The sequence below is a fragment of the Furipterus horrens genome, unplaced genomic scaffold (assembly GCF_987537825.1).
Source record: "Furipterus horrens unplaced genomic scaffold, mFurHor1.1.pri manual_scaffold_4, whole genome shotgun sequence".
NCBI classification, from domain to species: Eukaryota; Metazoa; Chordata; class Mammalia; order Chiroptera; family Furipteridae; genus Furipterus; species Furipterus horrens.
In genome coordinates, this window is record NW_028327174.1 from 17821242 (window position 1) to 17840490 (window position 19249).

General features: G+C 41.9%; 1 protein-coding gene across 1 annotated transcript in view; it reads right to left on the reverse strand.

Moving 5' to 3' along the window:
* Nucleotides 1-534: 534 nt before the first annotated feature.
* APAF1 (apoptotic peptidase activating factor 1) overlaps nt 535-19249 on the reverse strand; it is a 77540-nt gene continuing 58825 nt past the window's right edge. The window contains exons 23-27 of the mRNA XM_090272655.1: nt 12333-12452; nt 11914-12039; nt 10161-10286; nt 7718-7864; nt 535-1322 (exon numbers count right to left, since the gene is read on the reverse strand). Coding sequence (XP_090128781.1) covers nt 1176-1322; nt 7718-7864; nt 10161-10286; nt 11914-12039; nt 12333-12452 — 666 coding nt within the window. The 3' untranslated portion in view covers nt 535-1175. The remainder of the gene's footprint in view (nt 1323-7717; nt 7865-10160; nt 10287-11913; nt 12040-12332; nt 12453-19249) is intronic.

A 19249-nucleotide genomic window follows, 5' to 3' on the forward strand; every position in this document is an offset into this window, starting at 1 on the left:
AACTGCATCTATTATTAATTTATCAGCATTTCCTTTCACAATATATTTCCGGAAAAATGGTTAGATTTATGCTACAAGTAAGGTTCCTAATCAAGAGGTCAAAAAAACTGATAACTGACGCTGATGGGCTTTTTCCCTGTCCTAAGCTATCTTTTTTGATTCACCATTAAGGAAGGGAGGTGAAGGAAGCAGATGAGGAGATAAGGGAAGGAAGACAGACTGGCTGGAGTGTTAAAGGTGACACCATCCAGTCACGATGACTTCTGGTTCTGAAATTCACTAAGAGAATAGCACTGACAATGCCATTCATCTAAAAGTAAATGGAACTGGAAAAAATGACTTCTATTTTATATTTCTTAGAAAACTTATTAAAACTGGCTTCTCCCCAATTAATCTCATTTACTAACATGTGCCTGTGGAGCAACTGCTATAATAAAGTGAAAGAAGTGAAGATTAAGAAAAAGGTGAAAAAAGCCGAGAGCAGGAGCACGCCCCGTTCAGAGGCTGACGCCCGGAGTCCAGTTACAGCACAGGTGCCCCAGCGAGTGAGAAAAAGCCAGGCCAATAAAACCTGCTCCCGCCCACACACGTAATTTTTACTTCACAGAAAGAACTCTGGACATCCAAGACTCACTTATGTAGTGAATTAAAGGAAATACTGCAAATTGTGCGCAAGCACAGACACAATATTTTTAAAGCAAATTCAAGGAGTGCAAATAAGCTCTAAGATTGTATTTGGGAAAACTATACCCCGGTGGGGTACGCGGGGTTCGGAAAGCAGGCCACTGCTAGTCTGAGGCACAGCCCTCAGAATGTTCGTATTAAAAAACACACATTTCCTTCTAATTATTCTCATTAATTATGTCAGCCAATTTGAATGTATCAAGAGATCATTTTGCCAACAGTATAATAAGGAACATATTTACATTTTCATTTGCATCTTAAAGACAAATTGTTAAAAATAATGATGATGATTATGAAAAACAAGATTAAAAGTGTGTTCACTTGGAATAAAGCTACATTAGTATTATTCACGTAACCACAAACACTTCGGTAATGAATGCAATACTGCAAACAATTCACAGCTTTATAAAAGGTTGAAATACAGAGTTCATCACCATTTTTTTCCAATTCAAAACTTAAAAGGGTTCAACTTACATTAATGCCTAATTATTTTACTCTAAAATCTGTAAAATATATAAAATACCAAGATTATCAACAGTCACATATGTTTTGAAGTCCGGAGACACGTGTATTTTCTTAAGGTTGGTTCCATTTGTGTAGAAGGTCTGTGAGGATTCCCCAGTGACAACGTTCCACCACTGTTGGGAGAAAACCAACATTCCCGTTAGATTGGTAATTATACTGTGTGAGGACCTGTAGTGCCAGCCAGGTCCTTCACCCGATCGCCTCCCCAGGCCCGGACTTTAAGCAGACAGCAGGAAAGCAGTCTAAGGCTGAATGCTGAGTACAATTACTAACCACATCAGCCTTTCCTGACCCGCCCTGGTGACTGCCTCCCAGCTACCCCTACACCTGCCTCCACTCAGGGTTGCTGAAGAAGCGTGCAGCCTGGCCACACAGAGTCCACGATCGTCACGGCTGGGCTGCGCGGTCCTGTCTGCAGGTGCTCAGGGGATGGAGAGAAGAATGCCTTCTCTGCTCTAAAAATGCCTCTTTGCGGACACAAACTGATATTCTCCCAGACGCCAAGACTATTGATAATAACGGGCTACAGGACGGACTGTCCTCTCTACTGAATCTTCCCCTTTCCCCGGGAGTGATTCAAGAACCAATGACCAACTTTCTCCATAAAATAGTCTATACACGTATGTGCTAAACAAATAGTGAACACCACAAATGTAGCAGGTTCTCTGGCCATGTCCTTCCTTTTTCTTCCCAATCACTGAATTCGCTAAGATTGTAATAATTTTATATTCATTTACCAAATTGAGATCATAAAGCTTACCCATATATGTCACAGCTAAAGTGAAAGCAGAAGACATGGTACACGAACACCTTTTGAAAAGGGCTCAGGCACATCAAGATTCTGAGTATTATGAGAGCAATAATGGCGTGTGACTCACTTTTGCATCCACGGCAGGGCCTCGCATTCTGCCTGGCACGTCTGGCTGGGTCCACTTTCATGTTCACTACCAGCAATAATAAATGGTAAAAGTACGCCCCGTGGGCTAGTAAACCTCACTGAAGCTACATGTACTGACTTGAAATCTTTCAGAACTGACAATTTCACTTTATGAAATAGTAATGTCATCAAGACGGCAGAGGACACCTTCCACCTCCTTGAGAGAAGACTCCATTTTCAGTTGCTAGGAGCACATCGTAGGGGCAGCAGGCCCTGAGGGACCACCCAGGAACTGCCTCATTTTACACAGAAGGAAACCAGGGTTCTGAGAGAAGAAAGGGCTCAACACCCACGATGACAGAGGTGCGACAGTCCCTGGCTTCCCCACCAGTGCTTCCAACACCTGTCCCTCAGACCACTCTACTACTCAGAAACACTACCCAGCCACTAACTGGAGTGTGCACTAAAAAGCAAAGATATTGAAGTGAGAGCCACTGAGGGGGTTTTAGGACGGAGAAACTATTGTGTATGATACTGCAGTGGTGGACACTTGCCTTTATACAGTTGTCAAAATTCACAGAACGAACACCACCAAGCGTGCACCCTGATGTAAACCATGGACTTCCGGTGATAAGGATGTGTCAGTGTACACTCGTCAACTGTAACGTGTACCACTCTGGTGGGGGGTGTTGGGAGTGGGGCAGGCTGTGTATGCACGAGGGTGGGCCTGGGGGGAACTCTGTGCATAGGCTGCTCAAATGTGCTGTGGACCTAAAACTGCTCTAAGAAATAAAGTGAATCTTTTTTTTAAAATCGCACCTAACATTACTCAGGGTACACTATGTGCTACTACTTATAAATGCTTTAATCCCCCCAAACTTATGAGGTAGAAATTACTGTGCCCATTTTACAGATAGGAAAAGAGAGGCACAGCGAGTTTACACAACCTGGTGAATAACAGGAACATTAACAAAGCCAATGAGTAGCAGAGCCAGGCTTTGAGCTCAGGCAGTCTGCCCCGAGGCTCACTCTCCTGCCCATTACCCTCCGCTGCCTCTAAGCCATGGCAAACCTGCATCATCACCATGGAGTCCAGGTTTCAAACCAGCCTTTCTCCCCGTGAGTATGAATTAATGTGGCTTTCTTGCCATTCTAACAGTATCCACCCTGTGGCACAGCACAGGCAAATACCTAAGTGACAGTATTTTTTAATTTACAAATAAGAACAATTTTGAAAGTTAAGAGCTTTTAAGCTACTGGATACTTACTTTATATTATGGACACGGAATTTATGCAGCTTGGATTCTTAAGTAAACAGACTCGAAGGCCTGTTTTCCTGGACACCACAGCAGCTGCTCCTTTTCCCTTTTAATTTGCTCTGTGCTTTGGATCGTCTCATTACCGTGCTGGGTAGATGCAGGCTGGGCTCCCTCGCAACCCCCGTAACCAGAGGGAGGAGCAGCCTGACTGCAACAAACACAGAGACCGACACACAGGCTATCGGTTCTTCCACTCTTAAGGCGTTAACGTCTACAGTCCAGCTATCGGTTCGGCGGCTTTTTTTCAGGGTTCTCCAGCAATGCTGGAAATCTGCTCATTGATCTCTATCACATCTGGTAAGCCAGACTCATGGTTATGCAACAGCCTTCGAGAGGGCCCAGAGCATCAAATGGCAGGTCTCTAGAAGCTCAGTGTCAAAGTAGTTTTTCAGCAGTGAATAAAGATCAAGCAAGACTCCCAGCTGCCAACACAAAAACAGCAATCCCGCCGTGCTAAGCATCATCCTCAAAGCAGACTGAGTTTATCCTTACGCTAAAGGAGGACAAGTGGGGACAGCCCCACAATTCCCTAGTGACAGCACTGGGCATGCCAAAAAAAGAGAGGTTAACGCAACATGCTCAGAACGTACATCTCTCACAGAGCTCAAAACTGCCCTCTTATTTATTTTTTTTACTTATATTTTATTGATTATGCTGTTACAGTTCTCCCGGTTTTCTTCCCTTTGTCCCCCTCCTCCTGGTACCCCCATTCCCTCCAGAAATCCCTCCCCCTTATTTCATGTCCATGGGTCGTGCATGTATATTCTTTGGCTTCATCCTTTCTTATACTATTTTTAACACCCTGTCTACCTTGTACCTACCAATTAGCCTTCTTGATCCCTGCACCAGTTCCCCATTTCTCCCCTTCCCCCACCCAGCTGATAACCCTCCAAATGATCCCCATACCTATGAGTCTGTTTCTTGTTCTGATTGTTTGCTTAGTTTTTCTTTTTTACATTCAGTTGTTGATAGTTGTGGGTTTGTTGTCATTTTAATGTTCATTGTTTTGATCTTCTTTTTCTTAAATAACTCCCTTTAACATTTCATGTAATAATGGCTGTGTGATGATGAACTCTTTTAGCTTGAAAGTTTCTGGAAAGCATTTTATCATCTGCTCTTCCATTCTAAATGACAGCTTGACAGAGTGATCTTGGTTGTAGATCCTTGCTTTTCACCCTTTTTATCACTTTGAATACTTCTTGCCAGCCCCTTCTTGCCTGCAGTTTCTTTTGAGAAATCAGCTGATAGTCTTATGGGAACTCCTTTGTAGGTAACTCTCCTCTTTGCTCTTGCTGCTTTTTAAGATTCTCTCTTTATTTTTAACTTTTGGCATTTAATTATGATGTGTCTTGGTGTGTTCCTCTTTGGGTCTAGCTTGTTTGGATTTCTCTGTGCGTTATGGATTTGTATGTCTATTCCTTCGCCAAATTTGGGGAGTTTTCCTTCATTATTTTTTCATATACGTTTTCAATTTCTTGCTCTTCCTCTTCTCTTTCTGGCACCTCTATGAGTCAGATGTTGGCACATTTAAAGTTGTCCCAGAGGTTCCTAAGTCTCTCCTCATTTTTTTCAATTCTTGTTTCCTCATTCTGTACTGGTTGACTGTTTATTTCTTCCTTATGTTCCAAATGATTGATTTGAACCCTGGTTTCCTTCCCTTTACCACTGATTTCCTGTGGATTTTCCTTCATTTCACTTACCATACCCTTTACTTCTTTCCTACCGTGTTTGCTGTTATCAATCATTTCTCTGAGTATCCTGATTACCAGTGTTTTGAACTCTGCATCTCATAGGTTGGCTATCTCTGTTTCAATTTAGTTCTTTTTCTGTGGTTTCATTCTGTGCTTTCTTCTGGGCCTTATTTCTTTGCCTTCTCAATTTGACAGCCTCCCTATGTTGGTTTCTGTGTATTGGGTAGAGCTGCTTTGGCTCCATGTCTTGGTAGTGTGGCCTATTATAGTAGGTATCCTGTAGGGTTGAGTGGCACAGCCTCTCCTATCACCCATGCTGGGTACTCAAGATGTGCCCCCCATGTGGGCTGAGTACACCCTCCTCTGGTAGTTGAGCCTTGGTTGCTGTTGGCAGATCAATAGGAGGGATTTACTGAGGCCAGTCAGCTGCAAGAACTGGCTGTGACCACTGACCACCAACCTCCCCCCTCCATGGAAAATCAGCTGTGCAGGGGCAGGGTGGTGGTGCTCCGATGTGGTCTGTAGCTGTCCACTGGGTCCTGGGGTTTCTCAGGTGGTGCTGACCAAGGTCAGCCCCCACCTGTGTTTTGCCCAGGGCATCCTGCCTGAGGTATAAAGCAACCTGAGATAACTGTTACTTGTGCTGGGCCTGGAGATTCCCAGGTGAAGCCAAGCTGTGAATCTAAGCTGGCTGCTGCTAGTTCCAGGCCTGGAGCTCACTGAGGGCAGCTACTGCTTGTTTGATAGGATTTATGAAGTTGTGAAGCAGAAGCCAAGACCAGTCATTCATATGGAAAAGCACCTTGTGTAGGCCTCCAAGTTTGGTGGGGCAGAGTCTCTGGGGATCTCCAAAGCAGGTCAAATAGTGTTAGCCAGGCTGATGGAGTCTCTCTCAGATATGGCACTAGCTTGCCAGCTCTGTGGGGGAGAGTTTAGAAAAGAGACAATGGCCTCTGCTGGCCTTGACGCCAGACACTTCAGTTTCTCCCTGTATGCCACTGGTGCCTTTCAAGCTGCTACTCTGGTGGTGGGGCTCAGAGGGAGTACGTCTGAGAAGGTAAATCCATGTGTGGGTTAAGATAAACTGCTTGGGGCTCCAGAAGTTTCTTCTACCAACTCAATCCCCACTGGTTTTTGCAGCCAGAAGTTGTAGTGACTTACCTTCCTGGCACTGGAACCCTGGGCCTGGTGGCCTAGTGGCCTGGTATGAGGCGGGACTCCTCACTGCTGAGATATACCTCCGGAATTTATATCCACCACACGTTGGTAAGAGACTAGCTCATTCCATGTCTGCGCCCCTCCCACCCATCTCAATGGATGTGGTTTCTTTAATTCCATAGTTGTCAGACTTCCATTCAGCTCGATTTCTCATGGTTCTGGCTGATGATTGTTCTATATTTTAGTTGTAATTTTGATGTGGTTGGAGGAAGAGATGAGCCACATCTGCCTACTTATTTATCTTTTTGATAAGCTAAATGTTTTTGTTGAGTAAAATTACGATTACATGGGTCTCATATTACAAAAAAACTTCAACTCATTCATTCAAATATTTCTTAATAACTACATTGTGTTAGACAATTAGAATCATCTCCTACACTTAAATGTCTTCAGTAAGATAACAGTATCATAAGATCTAATTTACTAGGGATCTATTTTAAGTGATCAGTACAATATATGAATATCATCTTCGACCTCTTTTCTAAGGAAAACACTATTCACAAGCCTTACCTCAAGCATCCCCCTCCACAGAAGGCCTCTGCCAACTCCCAAAGATAGAGCTGTTCTCTCTTCTCCTTTGTGCGTTTACTATCCATATGCAAATGTGTCCTGCACTTCAGAGATTTTATTCGTTTACCATTTGCTTCCCCCACAGGCTGTAAGGCACCAGAAGGCAGGAACCAAGTCTTAAACATTGTGCCACGTAGCAGTGTCTTGGCACACGGCGGGCATTTAATACACATTATTGAGTGGATGGATAAACAGATGCAAGCACCAAAAAATGACCCCGAGGCACAACACACTCCAGCCTTCGCCCCAGTAATCACTCATAAGCTTGTATACGCCAGCTTACTAACTATGCCATTTTAGGGAAGCCACAGCTCTCCATGAACATCAGTTCCCTCATCTATAACCAAAGATAATAAAATTTAAGCCTCACACACTGGCTAATGAGATGATGTAAGGAAGGCATTTTGTAAACTATAAAGGAATATGCTCCTGCTACTGTTTTACTACCACTGCTACTACTATTATTAATACTTAAAGAAAATTTCAGCAATTTTTTAAGACTTTCAACCCAAATAGTTAATAACTATGAGGTAGAAAATAAAATTAAGTTACAGAACCCACTCCCTAGTCATTCTGATCATCTAAGACTTTGTACAGGGCAGTATGAGAGCTCTGGACCAAGAGCATCCCCAGCACTGCCACCAAAATCTCCAACAGATCCGAGGAAAGTGACCTTGCATGTCAATCTCAGCTCTGCAAAACAGGGGTGACGGAAGCTGCCCTTCCCCTCAGCTGGGCTATATGAGGACCCACTGAGACACAGGAAGTAAAAATAGCTTGAAAAGTGGGATACAGGCCGTTCTTTTCTTTCACAGCCTTTAATGCACTCTTACCTTAAGATAGCCTCCGGCGGAGACAAGCGTTTTGCTATCTGGAGAAAAGCAGAGGTCGGTCACCCAGCCTCCGTGGGTGGCAGTTCCTTCTTCTATGGAAATCGGAGCACACAAATGAAGAAGCGCACCATTTGACACATCCCATATCTATGCAAACATGATAAACACAATTCATTAACAGGGTTACCCAGAAATCTTTTTGTATGTATCTATCTCATCTGAAATATATTTGGAAATCTTTCTTTAAAATCTAATTATGATTTAGTGATAACTTAGGAATGTTTTTAGGTTGTACTCTCTCCTTTTCATATTTTTAAAAAACACTAATTATAATACAAACACATTATTTACAATATATATCACTGACTACACTCCAAAAAATACTCTTCATTTAATAAAAAGAGAATGAAGGGAGAAACAAGAAATAAAAAAGACCTAACATATAAACTACCTCAAAAAAAACAAAGAAATGTCACCTCAATAAATTTAATTTTTTAAAAAAGAATTCTGGTCTAAGGTCTACCACTTAATATATGACAGATGTCCTTCAAACAAGTATTTTCTTTAAAAGATTTCATTTATTTACTTCTAGAGAGAGGAAAAGGGAAGGAGAAAAAAAGGGAGAGAAACAGCAATGTGTGAGAGAGACATCGACTGGTTGCCTCCTGCACGCCCCCAAACCAGGGACCTGGCCCACAACCCAGCCCTGTGCCCAGATCGGAAATCAAAACAGCAACCTTTCAGTTCACAGGCCAACACTCAATCCACTGAGCCTTGCCAGCCAGGGCTATATTTTAAACACTCAGTATAAAAAAAAAAACAAAAAAACTAGAAGTCCAGCACAGTCAGGTCATATATATATAGTATTTTTTTACTATACTCTTATAAACAACCCCATTATTTACAAATGCTAATACTTCCATTTATTTCCAATGACACAAGATATAAGCAGTACTCTTAATTTTTTAAAGAAATGCATATCAGATTAAAATTAGATGCTTAAAAACATCAAAGTCATCATCTGTAAATGTATCCCTAGAACATCCAAAAGAATTATATGCAATCTAAAATAGTCAAACATAAAAACAGAAAACAGAGCCGTGACTGTCAGGGACTAAGAGGAAAAGAAAATGGGAAGGTTCTGGAAAAAGGATACAAAGTTTGTTGTGCAAGATATATACAATGTATTGAGTATTTAAAATTTTTTAAGAAGGCAGATCTTACGTTAAGTGTTATTACCGCATACAAGGAAAATAATAATAATAAAGAGGAAGGGAGGGACCTCTGGGAGGGAATGAAGTCGTCTACAGCTTAGTGGCGGTGATGGCTTCAAGGGTATACACTCATCCCCAAACGCACCAAACTGTGTACATCCCCTATGTACAGCTTTTTACATGTCGTTCACACCTCAATAAAGTATAATTAATGAATGATAAATGAATAAATAAATGAGGCCATAAAAGTCCCCGAAAAAGAGCCAAATGGAAAAACTCATTGGAAAAAATTCAGTAAAACAGGAAGATATAAGATAAAGAGGCAATTTTTTTCCTTCAGGGGTTTCTGAAAAATGAAACACAGCCTCATAACCAGTAAAGGAGCCCTTTCATCCAAGATGAGAACTTGGAGCAAAATGAATGTTCCCAGAGCAGCCCTGCCACCTCAGAGGGTGTGGCACTTATAAGAGCGGTATAGAGAAGATTAGTTACTTAGTCCTCAAGCAGGAGACTTCTTTTTCCCAGAAAGCCTATCTGATAACGCCTGTATTCCTGCCAGCTGCATACTCTCTGACTCTTCTGTGTTACATACTTATTCCTTGGATTTTAAATCCTTCTTTGTTTAAAATAAATAAATAAATAAATAAAGGGCAAGAAAAGAAAAAGAAAACACAAGGCTCTTCTCAAGTGTACTGGTTACCATAGCAGCCATCCCCAATGCCCAGACTCGTCCCATCGAGTGCCCAATCCTTCTAACATGACCAGAGGCAGGCAGCCCCGTGAGGACTGCAGCAGGCCCCACCGTAAATGTGGACTAGCTAATTGGTATAGCGCTTAAAGAGATGTTTTGTCTCAGTGCTGAAAACAGCAGACTATGCAATTCATTTATAATCTACAGAATGACTTACCAAATTATTTTCCTCAAATCCTGCCACCAAAAACCACCTTTGGTTCAGGACCAAGAATTCAGATGACTCATTCTCAAGCTAACAGCAGAGAACCAACTGCTAATAACTAGGGTATCTGCCTCTTCACATACACAGGAAATGCTTCACTCTAAAATGAATTCTTTTCTGCAGTCGAGTGCAGCTGTGAACACAACATGCACAAGAAACAAAACAAAGAATGTTTCCTCCATCCAGAACCCCAGGGCCGGTGCGTCCTTGTCACATTAACAAAGGTCCCCAAAGTGCTGCAGAGGGTTTGCCCAAGCTACAGGAAGAGCCTACCCTGATTTCTCCGTTGTCATCTCCAGTGGCCAACAGGGTACCGTCCACAGAGAAGACAGAGCAGCGCACACAGCCTCTGTGGCCCTCCAGTTCATGAAGAGGGGAAGGGAGGTCAAAACTCCAAATCTGGAAGACAACGGGGATTGTTTAGGAAGAGCAGACACATTCCAAATCAGCATCTGCCTGGAGTGCTAGTTAGCCATCGGGTCAACCCCACAGAAGCTCTAGCCCTCAACAGTTCATAAACTCTCACAGGAGGCCCACGTCACCACTCGCCATCTTGTTCATCTTTGAGTTTCTCTTTACTCAAGTTAACTTCAGCTCAAGGGTCAAAGCTCCTAACTTGAGATTTAGAAGGAAGAACAGTAAATGAGTTAAGACTGGTCTGTGATGTTGAAGCAGACTTGAGTGTGAGTCCTGGCTCCACTATTGGCTAGCTCCCTGTGGCCTAGGACAACCCACAGGAGATGCTGTAGCTTCACTGTCTGCATCTGTGCAAGGGGGACAGCAATACCTGTGATGTAAAGATTAAATAATAGAGTGAAATTCCTAGCACATGGTAAGTGCTCTTTAAAGGTCAGTCACAATACCATCCTATGACCCTGGCAATCAAATGCAGTTCTTTTCCTTCCAATATTCTCCCTTATGGTTCTGTCAACACCATTCAACATGCATATGCTGAAAACTACCATCTTCCAGGCACTGTGAGCTAAGACCTGGTGATACAAAGATGAACTGGGTATAGTGCGTGTCCTTGAAAAGTCTGTAATTTAATCAGGAATACTGGCTTATGAATGGTTAAGTGAACAGTTGTGTGAAGCAAATGCTCTAATAAATGGAAGTAATCTGTAATGGGCACACTGACGGTAAAGCAGCTAATCCTGCCTGAGGACCAGGAAAGGGCTCACTGAAGAGCTGGCATCAAATCTAGGTCAGGAAGAATGAGTCATGATGCTTAGGGTGAAAAAGGAATGGAAGGTTGTGTCAAGCCAAAGTTAACAGCGTGCACAAAAAGACAGAAGAAGTAGTCTGGCACAGAGGGAACAATGTAACAGAAGAGATGGTGATGAGCTACAAATCTGGCTTACAATCAGGTCACAGAGGTGTTTCAGCAGCAATGCAGACAGCAGTAGGGAAGATAAACCGGAGGAGGTACAGACCAGAGGCAGGTCCACCAACAAAGGAAGACAGCCTGGTCTTAAGGGTGGGAGCAAGGAGGAGAAGAGGATCCAAGAGACATTGAGAAGTAATAAACAGAACACAAAAGACAGGACAGAGTCCCAGAGGCAATTCCAAGGTTCCTAGTTTGGAAGATGGGTGGATAACAATGCCATTAACAAAAATGGATAAAAAGGAGAGAATGAAGTATTCAAAATCCCCAAAAGGCAGCACCATTTCACTGGAATGTGATTTTTCAAAAGCGTCAACTTATATCATTTATAAAAAACTTACTATGAATGTGCAATTAAATGTAAACCCCTTTAATGCTTTTTATTGACTATAATATGCCTTTGATTGCATTTGATTCGTAACAGGCAAAAAGTAATCAGTAAGGGAGAAATAAAAAGTCCTTAATGTCATTCATTTAATCTATTTGACACTAACTAAATGCCAAGGAAACCCTCCAAAAACTCACAAAATATGACAGACATACAGACAGAAACTTATTATTCTACTTTACACATTATTTGGACTCATAATACATAACCAATACTGAAGTTTTATGCATGCACATTTCAACTGACCGACTTACCTTTGCAGTATTGTCAGCAGAGGTAGATGAAAACTTGGTAGCATCAGAAGAAATATCACAAGAAAGGACTGTATCCTGGTGACAGACAAAGTCTTTCTCTATTTTTCCAGTAGTAATATTCCATACCTTCAAAGAAAACCCAGAAGTTGACACTTAGGAACATTTTGTATTCCTGCACATCATCACTAGAAGGCAGACCTATGAAACAGGGGCGTCAGCACAACAGTGGTCTGACCTCTTTACGTGCCCTTTTAGTACAAAAGCTCATACAGGTGACTGCAGGAAACTTACAACAAGCATGAGAAAACAAATGTGAAAATGTAAGTAGTTACTTATTATCCATCTGCTTTTGGATGTCACAATACAATCACTGCAACATGAGAATACTTTTTAAAAAAGAAATCTGTTCTTCAAATTACCTTCACCGTTCCATCAAATGACCAGGAAAGCAGTCTTGAATTTTTCAAGAGCCTAAAGTCTTTCACGGTTTCCTGATGGGCTTGCAGAAAGACACAGTCATCTGATTGCCAATTCCATACCTGAATATCAAAGAAATAAGTCTGTTATAATCCTCTCCCCATAATATCCCATTGGAGGGGTGGAAAAGAATGTGTTCAATTGCCTAGTCTTTTTTGTTATTATTATGAGTTTACTTGAGTCAAAGTGAAGACACATGCCTGGGAGCAAGATCTCAAATGCTCCCATTTAAAGCCTTTTATCCTCATTGCATTTTGGTAAAACAAATAAGAGTACCAAGAAAGAATAGGGTGTCCCCACTTTACAAATACAGAAGAGAAACCCTGAGGTTAAATAACTTGAGTAGGGGTAAAATAAAATACTGTCCTTCTGAATAAAATTTGTTTTCTTCAGTTGCTTGGAGAGCAGTCAGTTACACCAAAAGATGGAGAAAAGCCACAATATGCTAGTGAGCTCACCATCTGATTAAATTTTCCAGAGAAAATTATCCCAATCACATATTCACAGATTTCTAACCTTACAAGCCAGGCAAGCCTGTAGATTCTAGCTCCGCTAAAGCTACTGAATCCTACTGGCCCTTGCCTGGCCAGGTCGACTGAGCAGAGCAGCTTCAAACAAGGTCAAAGAATTCATAAGTTTCAGAGATCTTAACTATAACCTACTGCAATCCTCAAAAATGATAAAAGAGTTAATATAATACATTATTTTTCACACAGAGCTCCAGGAAGAACTCCTCAGGCAAAAGGGAAGAAGAAATTGAAATAATACACATAACTGGCACAAAATAAGCCATACAAACATATGTGAGACACACAGGTAAACAGAAATTTTACTTCTATGCCATGTACAGAACCCTTAAGTACTAAATAAAAGCAACTATATTTAGAGCCTTATTAATTTTTGACTTGAAATTAATTTAACAAATATTTATTTAGCACCTACATGTGAGGCAAACGGGAATGAAATAAGGATCTAGCATTAAGAAACTTAAGGGTGGACTTCTGGCCAAGATGGAGGCCTAGACAGACATGCTGTATCTCCCTCCACAACTAAGAAGGAATACAGCTACCTCAAAACTAGAGACAACCAGGAGTTCCAGAATATCGAGCTGCATGGAAGTCCAACAAACAAAGATATAAAGAAGAAATATTTATCCAGACAGGTAGGAGGGGCAGAGCCGGGGCGGAGAGAATATGGTATGGTGGCTGCAGCAGTGGTGGCAGTGGCAGGCTGCCAGAAAGCGCAGTCACACATTTCAAAAAGTCAGGAGGGACACCTGGGGAGCACTCCCATCACCAGACCAGACCACGCAGTTCACGGTCCCAGCACCAGGGTAAATAAAGCCTCATTGCTTCTGACTGAGCAAACCAGTGGGGATTGGGGCAGAGGAAGAAACTGCTGGTCTCTCAGCAGCGTCCACTTGTTTAAAGGGCCCCCATGGTCCTAGAACATCTACAGACCCACCCACTCTGGGAACGAAGGCCGGGGCAGTAGCTAGAGAGGCGCCAGTGCCATACGGAAGTGGGAGAAGTGCCTGGAAAAGAGGTGAGTGCTGAGCAAGAGACATTGTTCCCTCTCAGACCCCTCCCCTACATACAGTGCCATGATGTGGTGAAACAGGTTGCCCTCTACTGACGAGAAAACCTAAGGCTCCGCCCCTTACAACGTAACAGGAGCGACAGCTCTACCTAAGACACAGAAGCAAACAAACACAGGAGCCTGTCAGAATCAGGAGACAGAGAAGTATGGCCCAAGAGGGGGAACAGATCAAGGTTCCAGTGGGAGAACTAAGCGATGAGGAGATAGCCAACCTAACAAACGAGGATATAGCCAACCTAACAGACGCAGAGTTCAAAACACTGGTGGTAAAGATGCTCAGAGGCTTGACAGATATGCTTAAGTATGGCAAACGCATAAGAGAAGTGAAGGCTATGCTAAGTGAAATGAAGGAAAAATCCACACAAAACCAATGGTGAAGGGAAGGAAACTGGGGTTCAAATCAATGATTTGGAACATAAGGAAGAAAACAACTGTCAAACCAGTACAGAATGAGGAAACAAAAATTGAAAAAAATGAGGAGAGGCTTAGGAACCTCTGGGACAACTTTAAACGTCCCAACATCCGAATCATAGGGGTGCCAGAAGGAGAAGAGGAAGAGCAAGAAATTGAAAGCTTATGTGAGAAAATAATGAAGGAAAACTCCCCATATGTGGTGAAGGAAATAGACACACAAGTCCAGGAAGCACAGAGAGTCCCAAACAAGCTAGACCCAAAAAGGACCACACCAAGACACATCATAATTAAAATACCAAAGGTTAAAGATAAAGAGAGAATCTTAAAAGTAGCAACAGAAAAGCAGAAAGTTACCTACAAAGGTGTGCCTATAAGACTATCAGCTGGTTTCTCAAAAGAAACTTTGTAGGCAGGAAGGGACTGGCAAGAAGTATTCAAGGTGATGAAAAGCAAGGACTTACAACCAAGATTACTCTATCCAGCAAAGCTATCATTTAGAATGGAAGGGCAGTGAAGTGCTTCCCAGACAAGGTAAAGCTAAAGGTGCTCATCATCACCAAGCCATTATTACATGAAATGTCAAAGGGGCTTACTTTAGAAGAAGAAGATCCAAATATGAACATTAAAATGACAACAAACTCACAACTATCAACAACTGAATCTAAAAAGTAAGAACAAAATCCAACTAAGCAAACCAGAATAGGAACAGACTCATAGGTATGGGGATCATTTGGAGGGTTATCAGCTGGGAGGGGGAAGGGGGAGTAATGGGGAAATGGTGCAGGGATTAAGAAGCATAACTGGTAAATACAACATAGACAGGAGGAAGTAGGAAGTTAAGAATAATATAGGAAAGGGTGAAGCCAAAGAACGTATATGCACAACCCATGGACATGAACTTAGGGGAGTGGGATTGGTGGAGGGAAGCGGGGTACTGGGTGGAGGGGAGCAAAGGGGGAAAAAATTGAAACTACTGTAACAACATAATCAATAAAATATAGTTAAAAAAAAAGAAACTTAAGGGTCTAGCAAAGTAAATGAGATATGGCAAAAACAAAAAACAATAAAAGCCCGATAATACAGATAAAACTTCTGTAAAACTCAAAAAAGCAATTCCTTAGAGAAGACTTAATGGAGGGAAACACATTCAAAGTAGGCTTGAGGAATGGTTGGAAGTATGATTCACACAAGGTGGAGGGCATTTCAAACAAAGGAAATGAATGCTGGGGTTAAAACACAGGAGCAAGAAAACGTGGAAAGATTACACAGTCCAAAATCTGGCCAGAGGAACAACAGGATAAAAAGTCTGGAAAGATACTTGACAAAACACCCCAGAGAGTCCAATAAAGCTTGATTTCTGAGCTGTGGACAACCAGGCAGGCTCCAACAGAATTTTCTTCTATTTTTAAAAGTCAGCCACCAGCACAGGTACGCATGTTAGTAACATTCTAGATTTGGTTTTGACTGGTGAAGGTTAAACAGTAGAACTGTCTTTAAGGTTTTTCCTGACAGGCTTAGGCAAAATTGTAAAAGAAACAACATCTCCCCTCTCCCCTCTCTATGTACCCCTTTATCCCCCACATTTAGCAGCCACCCTCCACCCCCTGCCCCTGCAACCAAGCCTTCGCTCTCAGATTCTCTCCATGTGTCCCACCCACGAGTGCCCGTTCACAGAAGCCAGAGAGCAGGGGCCCGGTATCTCCTATGAGAGCGAGAGGAGCTGGAAGTGAGAAGAGCTCAAAGACAATGAATTGGGAATTTCAGTGTTTTAAGAACCCAGTGAGATATATCAGGGGGGGTGGGGAGAAAGAGAGGCTCTTCTGGCACCCCCCCCCAAATTCACATCAGAAAGGAAAGGCACCTGTACAAAGAGACATAAAATACCCTTACCTAGACCGTTCCCACTAGGAACTTTCCAGTTCTCTCTTCCTACTTTCTGGGCTTTATTGGACTAGAGGATGAAATACAACTTAACTCATATTTCTAAAATAATCTAACGCCAATCCTGAAAATATTCCTAGAAATTATTTCTCCCTCTGGCTGAAAATATCTGATCTTTAGGCAGGTCATAAAAGCTATGAATTTAGCTTCTGACAGAAAGGCTGTACAGTCTACAATGTCTCAGCAGCATTTCATCAGATGTAGTTTAGTTTTACCCACTTCAAAGCCACCTGGAAAGGAAGAAAGATGAATATTACACTGAGTTTCACAGCTAACACACTAGTATCATGGGAACCTGTAATAAATAACTTTCTGTACTGAAGCCAAATTTTTCTAATCACAGAGGACTCACAAAGACATAACAAAGAGCTTTTTTCCAAAATACTTTTAATAGTGTAAATCACTCTTATTAAATTATTAATATCACCACTATAAAACATATATATATACATAGACACATACTGAATTAAGAATATATAGTAACTTCATTGGACATGAATTCATCTCCTTCACTTCTAAAACCCTATTAAAGAGACAAAGTCGAGAGAATGGGAAAGAAGATAAAATGTTGGAGGCTGGAAAGCAGGAGACAATCAATAACTGACTTAGCAGAACCAAGAGAACAGAATCTGAAAAGCATTAGAGAAAGACAAAAGCAACAAAATTAACACTACAGGACTCCCAAATACTCAGAAATGTAGGTCACTAAGTACATCCGGAGGTGGGAATGCAGGTGGGGCTCAGAACAGAAGTATCAAGAATTCTGGGGAAAGGGCAGCAGAGCAGGCAGTTTTCTTTTTTCAGTCTCCCCAAAGCCTCCATTGAAGCAGGCAAAGCAATTAAAACAGCAAAACCAAAAATGCACAGACCACATTAGCAACAAGATCATGTTGCATGACGAAGTGTCCCCACAAACCCCAAGATGCAGAAGGAGGCAAACAGCAGAAGCAGGGGGAAGCTTGGGAAGCCCGACAGACCTAAAAGAAAAATCCGAAAAGAACCAAGAAAAATCCGAAAGGAACCAAGTGACGTTCCCTGGGAAGCGCAGAGGACCAATAGGAGAGCAGCAGAAACGGAGTGCAAGGCGACTGTGGTACGGGGTCTGGAAGGGCTGAGCAGTCTGGGCCCCAAGAACTCTCAAAATTAACCAGGCCAATCCTACAATGAGGAGAAACTGCTGGGACCAGAACCCAATTGCGTAGAACAAGGATGACAAGAAAGAGGAGGCCTAAGAGAGAGGGAAGGGCACAGAGCAAAGAGGTCTCGAGAGAGCAGGCCTAGTCTTCATGCTCCATGAGGACAGCAGGAGGAGGAGCTGCAGACTGTGAGGCGAGAAAGGCTGGCCTCCCCCACTCCTTCAAAGAGTTCAGGAAAATTACTTCGTGTAAAAAAGAAAACAATCGCTGTTGGGTCCCAAAGTTACTATGAGAAAAAAATAAAAATAACAGAATAAAGTGCAGAATAATGCTCCTACAGACAGGGAAAGCAAACCAGAAAGAACAATCTGGATTAAAGGGCACCAGCACAACCAAGGGCAGGATTACAGCTGAGAACAGGGATTCAGGTGAAGGTTTACATACTGAACACTGAGCCCCTGCACCCACCCCCAGGTTCCTTCCGCCACTTAGCTCTAAGAACCTTCAGCTACGTCTGACAAGACCACGACAAAAGACCCAAAGATGCGGACAACGAAGGTTCCTCATCCAAACCTCACCCAAACCATCTTTCAGAGGAGGTCTCAGGGAACACACAAAACTTTCAATCAGCCTTTCAGTGCCTGTCTCTGGTATCAAATGATCACTACACAGATGAAGAAGGCCTTTAAAATAAGAGGCCAGCCCTGGTGTGGATAAGCAGGCTGGGCGTCATCGCTCAAACTGAAAGGACACAGGTTCAATTCCTACTCAGGGCACATGCCTGGGTTGTAGGTTCGGTCCCTTGGAGGTGTGCGAGAGCAACCAATCGATGTTTCTCTCTCTTTCTTTCTCCCTCTCTTCCCCTCTCTCTAAAACTAAATAAACAAAATCTTAAAAAAATAAATAAAATAAGCCCTGGCTGCTGTGGCTCAGTGGACTGAGCGTCGGCCTGCAAGCCAAGTGTCGCTGGTTCGATTCCCAGGACACATGACTAGGTTGCACGTCAGGTCCCCAGTTGGGGGCGTGCGAGAGGCAACCACACAGTGATGTTTCTCTCCCTCTCTTTCTCCTTTCCCTTCTCTCTAAAAATAAATAAATAAATAAATAAATAAATTATTTTTAAAAATATGTGTTGCTTTTTTAAAAAATAAATAAATAAAATAAATAAATAAAATAGAAGTCCAAAACAACCAAACAGAAGAAAACAACTGGGAGGGAATAGCAACTATGCAAAAAAATTAAATTTTGAGGGAAAAAACTTAGATACAACTAACTACATTATATCCAAGTATCAATTTATGTATTACATCCATTCATCCTCAAAGAAGTAAGAGAAGATAGTTCATCTATGAAATGAAAACACAGTGCTCTTCAAAAGGAATAAACAATAAGAATGAACTCTCTGGCACTAAAAATATTAGGAGAGAAATAAACTCAATGAAAGGATTAGAATATAAAGTTGAGGAAAACTCTCAGAAAATAGAGCACAGTATAAAAACATGAAATGTAGAAAGGGAAAACTAGAATCTTCCAGAAAGATGAGGAATCAGAATGGCTTCACACTTAAATGTGTATTGAAACTTTGATAAAAATAAATTTTAAAAGAACATATAGTGGCTTAAGGTCTCTATATCCACAATCCTTCATTATGGTAAACTATTTTTTTTCACAAGATTTCATCCCTGTAATAAACACCTGATCCTTAGAAGGAAAAAATGAGATAATTTCAATGAGATTTTACTACTACAAAGAAAAAGAGACAGTACATA